General features: G+C 42.9%; 1 protein-coding gene across 2 annotated transcripts; it reads left to right on the top strand.

Moving 5' to 3' along the window:
- Positions 1–167: 167 nt before the first annotated feature.
- On the top strand, positions 168–16,544 carry rprd2a (regulation of nuclear pre-mRNA domain containing 2a). Of its 2 annotated transcripts, XR_013936194.1 has the most exons (12): positions 168–628; positions 4,678–4,807; positions 6,204–6,355; positions 6,582–6,634; positions 6,752–6,878; positions 6,993–7,168; positions 7,522–7,864; positions 9,166–9,366; positions 10,885–11,067; positions 11,625–13,627; positions 16,045–16,185; positions 16,329–16,544. XR_013936194.1 is itself a non-coding variant. In XM_080485512.1 (10 exons), the coding sequence occupies exons 1-10, from the start codon at positions 454–456 to the stop codon at positions 13,307–13,309; spliced, it is 3,225 nt and encodes a 1,074-aa protein (XP_080341638.1). In that variant the 5' UTR covers positions 168–453; the 3' UTR covers positions 13,310–15,839. The 2 variants fall into 2 exon arrangements, 1 of the variants encoding a protein (XP_080341638.1); XM_080485512.1 differs by lacking the exons at positions 16,045–16,185; positions 16,329–16,544 and having other exon boundaries at positions 11,625–15,839.
- The last annotated feature ends 592 nt before the right edge of the window (positions 16,545–17,136 follow it).

Here is a 17,136-nt window from a genome sequence, read left to right as displayed (position 1 = left end):
TTTTTTTCATAAAAACTTGATAAACGGACCACTTATTTCAAGTATTTGATGTTCGTCGATTTTGGTGTATTACCACAAATATACTGCAGGGGGCGCTGCCACTTATCTCCTTCCCTGACGCTGGGAGGCGCCGTTCACGCGCCGTGTTTGCGGAAGTGCTCTTCATCACCCCGACAGGCAACGCGTAAACACACCGACAGGGCGACGCGCGACGCTACGCGTTAGCCTCAAATGTCACATCAAATTGACCATTTGCTCACAAGAGATATTTTTTATAACTTAGAAAGGAGGTGCAGACAAGAACAATGGACATTTCATCACGCGTAACGCCACAGAAGAAGCTAAACATCTGCTGAACACGATCATGTCTGTGCCGCGGCTCGTTAGCAGGCTAAGCTAAGTGCTAACTCCCGTTTGATTCGAGCGGCCGGGCGCCGCGCTGCCTCGCCGTACATGGCAGCGGGAACCGGGGCCGCTCTCGGCGGCTCCCTGGAGTCTACTCTGGAGAGGAAGTTTCAGAGCGTGACCAACACGATGGAGTCGATTCAGGGACTGTCAACGTGGTGCATAGATAACAAGAAGTACCACAGCCTGATCGTGCGGCACTGGATGAAGTGTTTAAAGAAATGTAAGTATCATTATTACATTATAAACCGACTGTAGCTGCTGCAAGTTGTCCGAACATATACATCACTGTTCATCCAGGGGTTAAAATATCCACAAGATATTATGATCATTACTGATTTCAATCGTTGATGATTTTTTGTTTGTTTTTTTATAAGGCCGGGAAACGCCGGAGTTTAAAAAACGCTTTTCGTTTCTCCCTGCTGCGAGTTTTCTATGAAAATAAGAAGCATAGTATTTCATGCTTACCTTACAACACAGCAATTATTACTTTTCGCTAAATTGCACCTAAATACAAAAAATTGTATCGATCCTTAGTGTTAATGAAACATATTGCAGTAAAAGTAAAAGCACTAATCTTAAACTTTTTGAACTACATTTAGCTGTGTTGTTAGAGGAGGGATTTAGTTATAAATATTGCGTACAATATTGATGTTCAAAGGTTATTACCCCCAACTAACAACAATAATAGATTTAACGAGAGTAAACAAATATGGAATATTATTTTAATAGACAATCTGAGCTGAAGGTTGTCCTACAATATAACTACTTGAGGAAATACTTCCAAAAATGCTATTTTGATTAAAGCAACGCCATTATGTGTAAGTCTGGACTTGGATTATGCAATATAAACATAATCAGTATCAATGTGTTTTATAAGACGTGCATATACACTTTTTTATAGGTTGACGTTTATGGTGTTGGTGAGTTGAATTGCAATATATTATTTGTTTTTGATATTTGGTCGCCCAGTCAACACTCGAGATGGCAGAATATTAGAAACAACTCTCAATATAACTCAATCCAACTCAAGACTACTGCAAACTGCCTTCAAAAATTATAATGAAGTGTTAAATGTGGTTTTTCGTTTAGTAAAATGGCATTGACATTAAATTCTAACAAAATATGTTGGTGTTACAATATTTTAGCTTCAGTGTAGTATTTGAAGTGACCAGGAGCAGTCCTGGAGGAGGAATTATCTGTGTAGTGGAGACACGTATACTGTGTGCTCTGTTGTTTATGTCTGACTGCATCAGGAAAAAGAAAAATCTGCGATTACCTTCCTTAATCTGCTGTGAGTGAATCAAGCATGTGTCTGTGTAAACAGGGGAAACACATGCACTATAGTTGCATTCAATAGTTTTTTTGCATGCTTGCAGGTAATTTGACAATAACTACAGCAATGGTGGAATCCGAAGTGTTTGGGTTGCTCAGCTTTTTTAATTTAACAGTGCTTCTCCAAGAAAGTGTACATTTACTACCATTTATTACACTGTCATATGATACTAAATGGGACTCTTCAGGGAAAAACAAGGGGGCTGGCTCCATAGTTTGCATCCTCTACACCTGCTTTTCTTTTGCATGTACACCGGTTTGGTTGCATTACAGAAAAAGCACCACTAAAACGAGGCCTGGCATGCAAACTCCATCGCTTTCGGTGTTCCTGTGTAATTATCAAGGCATTTCCGTCTGCGCACATATTTGTTTTTATCAATTCTAAATGGCAAAATGCTCCAGCAGATTGTTCTTGTGTGAACAAGGTCCCAGTCTGTTGCTGAGGGAGCTCTGAAGACATCTATTGTATCAGGATGACTTGTTGTTTGGGTTTCGAAATGTTTTTACACGTAACTTGAAGGTGACGGCGACTGAAGAGGTCGTTTTCGATTGTTCTGACCTGAGACTTGAGAGTGACTTTCATTCTGGTAAAATGAGCCATCTTTTTGAAACGGGGCTTGATAAAATCACATTGTGGTGTATTGAGAAGAGGAGTGTGTTGCCTCATTCAAACAGACAGCGCTAAAGGCTTTGGAGCCTCTGGGATTTGTGGGAGCGTTTGTTGCTCTATGTTACATCTGTCTCTCCTCCACAGGCAGCTTCAGAGATGACAAAGTGTTTGTGTGAATGAAAGAGGCAGTAGAAGGGCAGCAGACACACGCACCTTCTGCTTTTTGAGCTTGTGTCTGTTGTCCAAAGTTGGCAGCTGTTACAAGTCAAAAACTGATACAGTTGGAAAAAAAGCTCAGAAACTAGATTTTGCTCAATGCAGCAACTGTATCTTTGACCTCTGGTGTCAGTTCGGTCTGGCTGGTGTTCTTGCTGTTGTACTGTAGTAATCTTTAAGGTATACCATTAATACGTGTGCCATCTGAGGCTCAGTCTTATTTCACCGTCTGCTTTTTTTCCTAAAGTGATAAAATGCGGGATCACATCCACATACTGCTTTTGTTGATACTGAGCTTTTTCCTGTACATAAATGCAACAAAGTAAACGTCGACTCTTGCTTTGCTTTGCTTATTTTATTTTTTCACTTTTAAAACACTGAATTGCACTTTGCCCAAACATCCATCCGTTTTATCACAACGGTGTCATGAAATGTTGTGCAGCAGTTCTTTGAGGATATTTACTCTTATTTTGATTGTATGAACTCGCCACACACTTTTCAAGCCCCTGCTGGAACTCACAGCGTGACGCTGCCACTGCCATGCTTCAACGAAGACCCAATATTTGGGGCTGATGAATGTTTTATTTCATCAGATAGAAAGAAGCTCAATCGAACATCAGTTTGTTTAATTCACTAAAACTTCTAGACCTATGAAGAGGTCCGACGTTTAATCATTTCCCCGACAGAGGGAGCACATGGCTAGTTTTGGATTATCGTAATGTTGTCAGGAACTTCTGTATTTAATTGAGTACTTTGGTTTTACTTGTCCTCATAATAGTTTGTCAGAATCTGTCTCACCTTTGGCTTCTTTGAGCTTGTTTGGGGTTTTTTGTAACTCGCACATTGTGTACCATCGAGTGTTTTTTGTGATAGCGCCAACTTTGAAATTAACTCTTTATCTACACAAAGTGTGTTTTCCAGTGCACCATGACAAAGTTGCAATTTTTTGATCTAAGTAAAAATAAAAAATGTGGCTTTTTCTTTTTTTTCTCTTGTTTTTACGGTTTGCCTGAAAAGATATTGTTTGATCTCTATTCCAAAATACTTGAATAGATCTGTACAAGTGTGTAACACAATAAAAAAAGTAGTATAGTTATTTTGTTGATTGTCATATTTTGAGTTCATGTTGTTTAGAATCATTAGGATTTGAATTCAGCTTTAATTTTCTTGATGAGTCAGCTGTAAAATGCTCAGGTCGGTTTAGGTTTTGGGTGAATAAAATGTGTGCTTGATCTAAAATCAGACTGAAATGCTTGTCTCTGTATTTGTTCTCTGACTGGATCATTTTGATAACAACCCTCCACTACAGTGTATAGCCTAGGAATAGACAGTGTTTTTCAAAGCTTTCAGTTTAAATCAATAAATGGACATACGATACGCTAAGAAATAGGACTTTGTCACGCTGACCTTCAGACGATTGTATACTTTGAGTTCCTGTTCTTTCACAGCCTTTTAGTCTCTGTTGGGCTCAAATGAAACAATTCTGTTAATGGATACTTACTCTGGCACAATACCAATACTTATTGAAGGTTATTGTCTGATATGTATTTTCCATTTAGACTGTAGTCAAACTTCCAAAGACACCTTGTGTGACCTTATGTTTGGCGGGAAAAAAGAGAGTTTTGCACCCTTATTTTTTAACATGTGCACATGTCTTTCATTTCATCTCTTCATAGCTTGTCTTTTTTGCTGTCGCAGTCTTTAAATCCAACTTCACAGTTTATTGGAAAACACACTGAGATGTAGGTAATGATCAACTCTGATTCATACATAAACTCACACACAGTTTTAAATGGCCGCATTCAAAATGCAGCAATGACAATCAAGTTTATTTTATTCGGACTGAAGCCGATACCACCTTCTTATGTTTTGGGGTTTGGAATAAGTTATCTCCAGCTTCAAATGAACATCACTGATGGCTTGATGGAGCTTTAATTAACTTTCTCTTAAGGGTATTAAAGCTCGGGTTTCTTATTGTGTGGTTGTGTTGATCTTCTGTACAACTGAAGACAATACTGAAGAGAGAATTGTTCATTATGAGGAATTGGTCAATGCAAACTTGTGCAAAAAGTTCTTCTTGCTCAAACTGACATTTCCCTGTGTTCTACCAGCTGATGGCGCACACAGACTCAACCTGCTGTATCTCGCCAACGACGTCATTCAGAACTGCAAAAGGAAAAATGCCATTGTGTACCGCACGGCGTTCGCCGAGGTGCTACCGGACGCCTGCCTACTGGTCAAGTAAGTCGTTTGCAGCAATATAGTTTAGATTTGTATCACATCATGCAGACAAACGTAATGCTGGTATGAAAGGGAGTAAAAAAACAAATTACATCTCGCCGCACTGGTGGTATGAACCACATCATCTTTCCTGCAACTCAAAGTGCTTCACAAGAGACTGTTCAAGACTAAAACAAAAAGTATTTACACTTTTTATTTGACAGAAACAACTTTGAGTGGAAATATCAGCGAATACAGATAAAAAGGCAACCACCTTCACCACATTTAACGCATAAAAAAACACCCAAAGAGCTGTTGAATTATTCCACACATTAACACTGAGAAGGATAACAAGATAAAACATCATATTTTCATGCCTCTAGAAAGTTTGGTTCATTTTTATTTCATTCTTTGACAAAAGAGACCAAAAAAAATCAATTCAATACAAACCAAAGTTTCTAAACGTACGAATGAAAAGGGAGCAGAAGTTAGAATGAACTTATGTAATCAGCCCCTTTATATCCCACAATCGGTTCACAAGAAGAATAAAAACATTCATTCATTCATTCATTCATTCATTCATTCATTCATTCATTCATTCATTCATTCATTCATTCATTCATTCATTCATTCAAGGCATTTAGTCCACAGTCATCTGCCATTGCCTTCACGCTGCATTGATTTCAAACAAAAGACACGTGGATTGATTTCAGGAAGATCCAACGACTCGACCGTCGAGGTGCGACAACAGCACAAGTACCTCGGCATCACCATCCACCACAAGCTGTTCTTTGAATGCGGTTTTCTTTTATGTGTATGTCTTACTGTGGGCTGCACCACCGCCCCGGGGATAACAAAGTTTACCTCGACCTCTTCGGGGTGATCTGGGAACGGCTGCTTCAGTGTGGCTCAAGGTTCAGTTGTGCTTTAACCCACACTGCGCTCAGGCCAAAACCTCAGCTCGGCTGACCTGAATAGACCTCGTCCACTGCTGCCGTTTGTTCAAAGCCATCCATCTTTGCCGCTTCGTCCAATTCAGGGTCGAGACCTGGGCTCATCCGTCACATGCATGCTTGTCCTATTTTAGAGCTTACTTTAACACAATACTAGGAACTCTCTTAGTTCACACATTGACCCACAAGGTAGATGTTCAGAAAACAAATATTGCATCATTGCCATATCTCAAACCTTACTCTGATTAATCAAATTTATTTGTATGTTTGTGAAGTTACAAATATTCTAGTATGACAATAAACAATGTGTACAGCATATATGTGAGTCGGACGTATTGCCTTTGTGTGTTGGTTAAATTGTTCATATTTTGTAGGATAATGGTTCTGGTTTTATTCTAAAAACATATTTCCTGCTGAAATCCAAGAGAATACATCTCAAATGTTCTTTCCTTTCTCTTCTCCAGCAATGAAGGAGACCCCAAGACGATCAAATCAGTGGAGAGGATACTTTCCATCTGGGAGGAAAGGGGCGTTTATTCAAGGACGCTCATTTCTGATCTTAGAAGTACTTTAGTCAAAGAGGAGTCCCCTCCCGAGACGCCCGTGGAGCAAAAAAGTAAGTGTACGAATGATTTCATTTGCCATTATTATTATTTCGGTCAAGACCTCGTCTCTGCTTGAACCTCGATGCTGATATTCACACTGTCGTCCTCACAACGCGAAGCTGCTTATATGCTCGAGATTTTGGCATTTTGTTATCTAGAATCATGAACGCCGGCTTGAGGAGAATTGCTTTTAAGCTTTTTAAAGTGGTTTTTGATATTGATTTTCCTCTTTTAAAGCTCCAGTTGAGTCTAAAGCGGATCTGCGGTCCAAGATAGTTGCCGAGTTTGTGGTAAGAAAGCTTGGCAGGCTGCAACAATAAGCCATTTTACAAGCACAATTGTCATGTTTTTGTCCTCCTCTAAAATGTTTGATTGATGGTGTGACTGACTGCACCCCTCTGCTTTAGCCGCAGGCGCTAATAGACCAACTGTCCAAGTACAAGAAATCCCTGGAGGAGGTTGACCACAGAGAAAAGCAGCTGACAGCTATGAGGGTTGACATCTGCAGTTCTGATGCCCTCAAGAAACTTAAAGGTGGCTTTTTAAATCATCTTTGACTGCTCCTCTCTCTCTAACCTCATACAATGCACAGATGCCTGTTCCTTCTTTTGCCTCTGAATTTCATCCTGGTTCTCTCGTTCCTTTCAGATAAGGCGGGGGGAAAGAAGTTCTCCAGGGACTTTGAGGAGGGAAGTGCACAGCTCCAGGAGTTCGTCAAGTTTTTCGACAAACAAAGCAAAATCGGGCCTCCGCTTCAAGAGGCGCTCAGAAACGCCAACATCTTCTATGAGATGCAGTACAAGGAGGTCAAGATTGTTGCGAATGTAAGTGGTTTTAAAGTCAGACGTTACCATGTCTTTCAGTTATCAAACAGAAGTAATCCAGAAACGGTAGAATAGTGGAACACAGGTTGTCAATGAAACTCAACAAATCTTTTGAACTCCTGAAAGAAGAATTTATAAACAAGGTTCTTGGTCTGTGGATTCATAACAGCTTTGTGCGCCATCATTTCTTGTTACTTGCTCTGAGTTGTCCATGGCTGTAAAATTCAATTAGTGATGTGGAAGAAGTCAAAGTCAAGTGAAAACATTAGATTTCACCTGACAGTAATAGACGGAAACTGTTGGTCAGAAAATTGTGTTTTCTGAATTCAATTAAAATTCTTTCTCATCTCAAGGCTTACCAAACCTTTGCCAACCGAGTGTCGCACCTCAAACGCAAGCTGGACAGCCTGAAGACCACCTTACCGGACCTGGACGAGTCGCCCATCCCCTCACCGTCTGCAGACGCTCCGTCACCGACGGGCTCCGAGTCCCCGTTTCACGGCATGGAGTTGGCCTCGCCGCACCCTGACCTGGACGGCTCCGCTATGGATGACGACGCGGAGCCCCCGGCCCCGAGCCCCCTGTCCTCCCCGGGAGGGTCCCCCAGCCCGGCAGAGATTCTCGGGGAGAACGACAACCGTGAGGTGGAGGACATGGAGCTTTCAGACGAAGAGGAGGACGTCAGCGGCATCATAGGTAAGAAGTCTTCTTGTCATCGGGCAGTGAAGCGTGAGGAGATTCCCGTTCATGTTTACACCGAATATTCGCAGTTTTTTTAGAGGTTCAAACCACACCTAGAGCACTTGTTTCAGGTTCAAGTTGGTTTCTTATTTTCAGATGTAGAACTCCAGCCACTGTGCACTGGGCTTCCATATAAACTTCCATATATATTGCAGGTGACCTCCACCCTGACCTCCACCTACACACTGTTCTTGAACACATCCGTCACCAACACACAGCTGCTGTGGTAATTGTGCTGCTCTCCTAATTGAATGACCTCTCAGCACAGCAGTTCGTCGTCTTGGCCATTCAGCTTCACATAGAAACCTCCAGCGTATTTGCGGTTAAACCTTCGATTTTATTTATCACGCAGCACCGCCGGTGTAACTATGAAGACCCGCTGTGTTGCTCAGCCGTACAGCTACACAGCAGGCCTGCATTCAGCGGCGACACAGTCGCTCCTCCACTTGTGCTTAATGTGATCACAACAGGACCTCGACCAACGCTGTGCATCCTAAGTGCATTTACTGATGTAAGCTGCACTTTTTTGTAATAAAGCACCATACAATTACAGGATACTCACACAAAACGCGTGTCGCTTTGACTTTCTAATAGGGCCGTAACAGTATATCCTGAAATTATCGTTATCACAATATCAACATGCGCTATATGCACGTCACAAAAAAAACAACTGATTGACATATTATGTTTCTGTGCATTCTTGCTCTTTATATTCAAAATGACAGAACTATAAAACGAAATTGTGTTAATAAACAAGATGAATTCACATGCAAAAAAACAAATTAATTAATTAAAAACCTGCAAAAACCGAAAAAGAAAATGCCGGGATGAACATATGTGTAAGCACAAATACATGAACATCAGGAACTTACAGATTTGTATTCATCACAAATCATAATATCAAATGAAAATGTAAACAGTTACCTTTACAGCTTACCATCAGTGAGTAAACCTAAATACTTACGGCTAGTGTTGATTTAAGGTAAGTACAAATCCAAGTTGATCAATAATAAATGTAGTTTGACACACTAGACGGAGAATGTCAGAGCAAGTCCCTCATGTGTATGTTTTGTAATATGTTTCTAAGTGTTTACTGTAACTGCACTTGTGGAGGAAATAAAAGCAGTGACAAGAATCACGGTATCCTCGAAACTTAAGTAAAAAAAAAAATAAAAAAAGGCACTTATCTGTATCATTACATGGACTATATCGAGACTCCCTCTCACTGCTCTCATTGCTGTTATTTTTCTTCTCAGTTGAGGAGCAGATTGAGCCCTCGCCAAACCCAGAGGTGTCCACTCCAATTTGTGCGAAAAGTGAGCCATCAGTCGCAACGCCGCAGCCCGCGGTGCAGGTCGCGCCCCCTGCAGCTGCTCACGCAGCAGCTGTGCCGAGTGTCGACGTGGGTAAAATTGGCTCCATCCTCAACAGTCTGAATTCGGTCATGAAGACCACAGGTGAGTGCCGCCAGCCATTCTAACATGACAACACTCAAGTGTGTGAACTGTACTGCTGACTGGGGAGGGCTTTGATAATCTAAAGCTCGTCGTACAACTGCTTTTCATCACGTTCAAATACATTTCATAAACTTGAATGGATGAATAAATAGACTGCAAATATTGGTGTTAGTTTAAAAATGGGTTTGTTTATTCGCCAGCAATTTGCCTGTTTTAGGTTGAATTTAAAAACCGATCAGTGACACTTGGACGTGTTGGGACTAACCCTAACCCTCTGACGAAACACTTATGCTCCCTACAAGTCATATTCTGTGTGTTACATGGAAGCTTTACAAGGAATCATCTTGGAAAAGTAAGAATATCCAATTTCAAACCTAATTTCGTTTCATTCAGTTACATATTTTTACAGCTAAATGGAAACATAACGAAGACGAGAAATGATAACGATAGATTGAACAGCCACTAGTGTAAAAGGCATGACATTTTAACATCTTTTACACTAGTGGTTGGAGAGTATATGTAAAGGCTGAATTTTCTATTCTTGCCAGTGGCTGTAAACTACATTTTATATTACGAAGGCCAAAGAGAAAAAGTGTTTTTTAACGCCTCTTTTCAAAACAAACAGGGAAGGAGTCTGTCTGATGGACAGAGGCAAGTCACTCCACAGTCTCGGGGTTCATCATGTTCATTGCCACGTTAAACTTATTACTAAGATTTACTGACTGGAGTAGTCGCTGAACTAACTCATCATTGCAGTGGTTTTAGTGATTCTGCCAACTTGTCTTATGTACTGAGCAGCATTCAGACAGAGGATCCCACTTGATCCAGACCTTTTCTCGTGATTCCCGATGTATCACTAAATTTTAATTCATTAACTTGGGTGATTCAGGATCCAGCCAGCCTTAGAGCACATAGTTAATGTTTCACTATTGATGCCTGAGTTAGCAGCTCCACCTGATTTGAGTTTTGAAACCTTTATTTGATGTTTTATCCTTTTCTGCTGGTGAGGTAGTTTTAATCACTGCGAACTGCTGAAGATCGTTTTTTTTTTTCTCCCCTGCAATAAAGAATAATTCAACAAATGTGTTGTCTGCTGGGCCGAGTAAGAGCAGTGTCTGGGTAACGTCTCCAAATATGTGCTTGATTTACCAAGTGTTACCAAGCGAGTTCCATAAAACGCAGACGACGGCTCGTGCGCATTTTGGTCATTAAACCTTCCATCCTCCATGTTAACCAGAAGTGTTGTTCGTGGCTGCCAGCAAAGCAACGTGGGTGTGTCTGAAATGTGTCCTCAATCAAAAATTCTGTACATCAAGGTTTTCCGGTTCAGTTCAAAAACGCTGCACTCGGAGCGGTGCTTGATTAGGAGTGTGAATTCAATTCAAACATCTTGTGAATTTCATTGATGTATTTATTTTCAGAACGAACATTTCAAATGAGGAGAATCACGTGGCTGCGGTACAGGTAGCCGATGTGCACGATGTTCAGTATGCGTTAGTGCTCCTCTCTGTTGTGCAGGGCCAGTGGTGGAGAGTCCCCCTGCTGCTACGCCTGCTAGCTCCTCGGTGAAGAGTACCCCCGCTGCCCCTGTCACCACACAGGATCCCGCGTCACTCGTCAGCCTCCTCTCCAAGGTGGATGTGAGTCCTGCAGACCTCCTCAGTGCTCTGTCCAAAGTCCAGGGTCATGGCAGGCTCACAGGTGAGGATATTGGTGCATTTAGTTCGACAATACGTTTATCTAAAATCAAGGAAACCCCCCCCCAAAAAAAAGAGCCTACAATGAAATACATTGCTGCAACAGCCACAAGGTCATGAATCCCCTTTCAAAATTTCCATGACGGAGCAGGTCGTCTCTTGCTTCTTTGACCCTGGTGATCACGCCCACCGCCAATTTAAGATGAGAATCAAGTCAGCAAAAAAAACAACTAAATCAACAGAAAGAGATTTCACCCTTGCTAAATGTTAAGTGCTCTCAGTCGTGGCGGAGGAGGCTGTTTACGACCGCCAACGATCAGCCTCTGGTACCATTGAAACCATCATAACCATCTCCGCCTCCTTTGTAATGGAAATGTGCAACTTGAAGGAAGACCAGGCTTTTTCTCTGAAATGAAAAGAAAATGAGGTGTGTGTGTGTGAAATAGTCTACACTGTGTTCAGTATCAGTGTGTTTGACATGAAAAAACTAACTGTATAGTTTCATATTGTGCTGCACACCTGGTTGAAATACATGTGTGTGTTCTTTGTCTCGTCACTCAGGCATCACTTCTCTCCTGGGCAGCTCAGCTGCAAATGTCTCCTCAGAATCATCTAATTCAGGCAAGATTACCCCACCTCCCTCATCCACACCTGTAAAAGCAGTACCCTCTCAGAACCCGTCTCTGTCGTTCAAGGCGCCTTCGCCTTCTCCATCCAGCTCCACTGTAAGGCACAGCACAAACATCCAAGACCGCCCCCAGACATCCAACCCAGCCTCAGCCCTGGTCCAGGCCCTCCATAGGGACATGGATTTGACGGCAGAGTCGGGGCCAACTCTGTCCTCTACAAGTTTAGAGTCTAAAATCCACAGCTTCCTGCAGGGCAACCCTGCGTTCAGTACATTTGATTTCGGTTTATCGACAACCCCGAGTGTGGGAGGGGATCGCCTCAGCCCAGCTGCAGGGGCAGACACACAGGGCGGGACCCCAGTACGAGATGAGGGTGGGGGGACCCCAACTCAAGATGAAGTCATGGATAAGCCAGTGGTGGTGCCATTCGCATCTCAGTCATCTGTTAGTGAAACTGCTGAAAAGAATCCTAATGTAAATGTGTCCCAGAACAGCACCCAGCAGAGTCTCAACAATCCACAAAAACAGCCTCAGAACGGTCAACTATATCAACCCTACATGTATGGCAAACAGGAAATGTCCGAGCATGGGACGGCTGCACCAGTCGCACATTACCAGCAGATTTCTGCACTAACTAAAGGGCCAGTGCCTGGAGAAAGAGCCCCAGGCGGTGCCGGTAGCACACAGACCGTCGCGGGCTTTCAGGGGGCTAGTGAACGGAGTTGGTATGGTGAGACTTACCCCGAGGGAAGCTCACAGCAGCCCAATGCCTACAATGCGACAGCGCCTGGAGGGCCAAGAGAAAGTAAGACATCAGGAATGTATCCGTACCATGCACAGCAAAGCCAGGAACCTCCAGCGTTGGTTTCCCAACTGGGTGCCACCAAATCTTCTCTCTTCAGCAGCAACCTTCCTCCCGTTCCACGGTTGCCGCCCCCTCCCACTGGTTGTCAAGTCCCCCTTCCCTCGAACAGCTTTGGGATGAGACCTCCGGAGCAGCAGCCGGGTCTCGGTGTGGCTGCCGGTGAAGCGGTCAGACCCAGAGAGAACAGTGTCATCAGTGGGATGGTGGTGCACGACCATCAACACAAGTCTTCATTTCATCCCGGTGACGACCAGCTCCACCCGCAGCACCCAGATGACCTGCCTTACCAAGAAGATGCTAACCACTACCCCGACCAGCGCCGCCAACATAACGCCTCCTTCTTCCAGGGCAATCCTTACCACCACCCCGATGAGTCGCATTACAACCCCGTCAGTCCTCCACAGCACTTCCCCAGAGTTCGAGGGCGCCTGTCTCCCCCACGCGGGCCCCCAGAAGACCCTTTCTACACCCACAACTACCAGCAGCACGGCGGCGCTCCTTCCCCTCACTACGCCCCGAGGAGACCGCTCCCGCCGCCCCATCAGGAAATCCGTCAGCCAGGTCTGCGGCCTCTACACCGGCCTCCCCTCAATGCACGCCTCCCGCACCCCAGGGGCCCCCCGCGGCCACCTTTCCCTCGGTTCAACGGGCCCGAGCCCAGGTTAAGAGGCAAACGCCCCGGTCTGCCCGGTCCAAGAGGAGGGGGGCCGATGTTCCCTCAGAAAAGACCCTTTCTACCCCCACGGTACTAACCGGACACGCAGCTCTGAACTCTTTAACTCCTGGTTGCTGTCGTGAAAGAAAGGGCAGACTGTTGCGGGTGTTGAGGTCCACACCCGGCTCTGAAAAGCCTCCGGAAAGCTCGGGGAGGAGGATAAAAGTTCAGATGATGAATGAGGGCGTCGGAGAACAAGATGCTGAAGGAGTATTGACAGCAGCGTAAGAAGCTACTAGAAGGGAACCCTAAAGAAGAAATAAAGCGGGTGTTCGGACCGGAAGGAGACGACACGGAGGCTCTGAGAGGGCTGCTGAGCTGAGGCGCGACGACAGAAGATTAAAGAAAATAAGAGGTGGATATATATAATTCACTTTTTGTGTTAGTTTATTTGCTCTGAATTGAATATGTAATTGAGAGTCAGTTTGATAAAGGTCAGAGTGTGTGCATAGTATGAGTGTGTGCATGCAGTCACGTGTAAGTCACCCAGTTACACCCTATTTTGTTTTTCCGATGTCCAATCAGATGATGGTTATTTTGGCTAAGACAGTAATATAAGATTGTAGTTGGGACATTTTCCTGCTGTTATGTTGGATTTGGGCGAGCAGTTTTCACTGCTTCTCATCGGCAGCGTCCCAGTAGCTTTCAGCAAAGCATCAGCTTGACTTTCACCTTCAACATGACGAACGCAGCTGATGCTCTCACAGTTCTCTCTCTTAAACAGTAGACGTTAACACATTCAAGGCGGCCATTATTCACTGTTCCTACTGCGAATGTTTTATTTGTGAAGCGGCGCTTTCTCCACTTGTGCGTCGGATCCCGTCGGCGATAGTTTTTACATCCCGTTAAGTTCCCCCGAAGCAGAGCGGCTCTGAACGAGGTGCAAGGTTGTTGTTTTTTTTTGTTTTTTTTTTCGTTTTTCTTCCTCCCAGCCATCCAACGCCATCGCCAATTTCTGGAGGGGATGAAGATAATCGTCTTCAGTTTTATTTACTTGTACTGATTAATAAAAATCTGAGTTTGAAAAAAATGTGTTGTTTCCTTTTTCCTGTGATCTCTCCCACTGAAGCACCACCGTCCTCAACTGCTTGCGCTCAACTCTGCATCGCCTCCGTGCCTGAAGTAGGGAAGTTAGTTATTAGCAGAACGACGATCTCGAACTAGAGGCAGCGAATGAGTAGTCGAGGGCCTGCGCTAAAATAGTGGCGAAAACACGACTTGAATCTCAAATCATTCAGAAAAGTTTCATCAAACAGCTGTTTGTACGACTGAAGTCGCTCCAAAGTTCAGAAAGGTTAACGACCCCTGTCGTCAACAAACAGGCGACTTTGTTGAATGTTGTGGACATAGATTTTGTGAACTCAAACGGAGAGTTCGAAGTTTTACTCATCGTTAATACATTTTAAAAAGTCAGACAAAGTGTCGGCTTTCTCTGAGTTTTTAAAATGACGTTGACGCTTTTCAAGAAATAGTAAACTGATGTGATAAAGAAGAAAGACAGAGACCGTATTTCAGTACATTTGATTTCATGAAAAACAAATTGCCCGTTTTGGTATAGTCCGTTACAGTACATTGGAATTGTTGCCTTTAAATGTTAATATTTTGTTGAAGTGCATCTCCTGAATTAATGTTCGTCCTGATGTGCATTTCAAAATTCAACGTTCGACTCACTGGTACTTAAAATTAAAGATTTCCTCAAGACAAATCTGTTTTAACAGTCGACTGATTCTGTTTTCATTGTATTGGTGCGATCGGAGTCAGACCTCAAATTGTCTGGAATTATTGATGTTCGCTCAACACTGCATTTTCAATCGATTCTTTATTTTTCTGGCATTATTTATCGTTTAACTCTGACGCTTTCATGTTGCACGTTATAAATTATCTCAACTACACATACTCTTGCGCAAGACAACTTTTCGTTCTTCTAATCAGTTAAGCAGAAGTTTAGTAAATCTATTATTGAATGGCCATTGTGCCATTAAATAGAGATGTTTATATCAGGGTGTAGGCCCTCGACAGAAAGCTCCCTGACCCTCTTTAGTGGAAAAAGGCCAAACTGACTTCATGTATGACTTCAATGTGAAACACAAGATGTAATGAGATTAATAGGGAAGATTGAGCAAGTGCAGAAACCGCCATTAATCAAGTTACGCTCTGTAAACCTTACAGTGACTAGTCTCAATTTAATTAACATTTTTTTTTCTCCATTCCTAAAATGATGGTTAATTAGTCTTTTTCTGTCCTGACAGTGCCGATAAGGCTGACTGATCCACTCGGTTATAACTTTTAAAACGAGTTCACTATAATAGGCTTTTCGTAAACGCGTGTGGACTTTGACTTGAAGTAAAAAAAAAAGAAAAAAGTAAAATGCACAAATGTTCCTAAATATAGACGCAGGTTTTTGCGTGACAGATTAAGCTTGCGCGCTTCATCCGGACTATTACGCGCGCAGACGGTAAACAAAGCGCGCGTTTGGAAAGTAGTTCGAGGTGATCCGCTCGTCGCCAGATGTCAGCAAACCTTTCCACTTTCACCTCATCGGGCTGGAGTTCTGTTAGAGCAGCAGCCATAGCATGAAAAAAAAAAAAAAAAAAAAAGTAAATGAGTGCCTTATGTAACGTGTCTATGGGTTCATATTGATGGTTTACTTTCCCCACGTGCGCCATCATGTTTGGTTAAAGTTTCACCTGTACAGCTCCGGTCTGCCTTGATTATTAACCTGCTTCGTGTTTCATTTCCTCCTCTCCCGTTTTCTTTCTTTCTTCTTCTCAGGGAGCCATGTGTCTGATGTGATGGAAACCTGGTGGAGGCTGGTGGCCTCCCCTCCTCTCCTCCCCTCCCCTCTCCAGCTCTCCAGCTCCCACTGAAGGCTCTTCAGGGTCTCTTATGGATGCTGTACACCGCAGAGTCCCAGTAAGCTTTGCAGTTTAATACATCAGAAACTAAGTGCCACCAGCAAGAAATCCAAACAATCAATACAAGGATGGGAAAGGATAAAGTGTTTGAAATAGTTTCCTTTTTTTCCCCCTTCTTCTTCTGTGTGTGTGTGTGTGTAGTTGTGTGTTTGAGGGGGGAGCCTCAGGAGAGCAGGAAGGTTGCACAAAGAGGCCCCTGTGAGTAAGTACAGCCAGGATTATTAATAACTTGTTAAACACATTCTCCTCCTCCTCTTCACGCTGCTTTTTAACTAACCTGGGTATTGCAAAAGTCTCCTTTATGTATTTCCATTTCGAGCTCGTTGGTGTGTGAAATAAAATGTTATTGTTCCCATGAAAATAAAAACGCCTTTGTTGTCAATTTATTTCCCGTATGTTGCAGCTTGACCTCATGTTTGATTCTCTTTAAGTCCATTTCTTTGAACCGTTTGTAAAGAATATTATTTCGGCTCATATTGATTAAATTAAAAAGTCCCGTGATTATTCATTTAGAGAGTTTAGCTGTACTTTTACTCAATTCTTGAACCAGGGATTAAAAAACAAAATTAGACCGATGTGTTCCTTTCACACGTTTATCTCTATAATCTTCCTCTGCAATTTGTAACACTAATGATTACAGAACTTCTCACATTTGTTTTCAACTTCACCACTCAGCGGTGCTTTTTAAAAAGTGTTTGTGGAATTGGCTTGATGAACCTCTCCATGATGTTCAGGTATTTAATCATCAGTAATGGATACTGTAAAACAGGCTTTCAGCATTTCTTTGGGTGCTTATGGAGTGTGTCAGAGGTTTTTTTTTACATGTATAACTTCCATGATTTTTTTCAGTTGGCATGAAAGCTCATTTTCATGCAGTGTCATTTGTGACTGGAGCATTTTACAATTAACTGAAGATCTGATCTTCACATGTATTTGCGACACTATACGA

Source organism: Lipophrys pholis (assembly GCF_963383615.2).
Source record: "Lipophrys pholis genome assembly, chromosome: 17".
NCBI lineage: Eukaryota > Metazoa > Chordata > Actinopteri > Blenniiformes > Blenniidae > Lipophrys > Lipophrys pholis.
The sequence above is the reverse complement of the archived record's forward strand: the minus strand, read 5'-3'. Positions and strand labels throughout refer to the sequence as shown.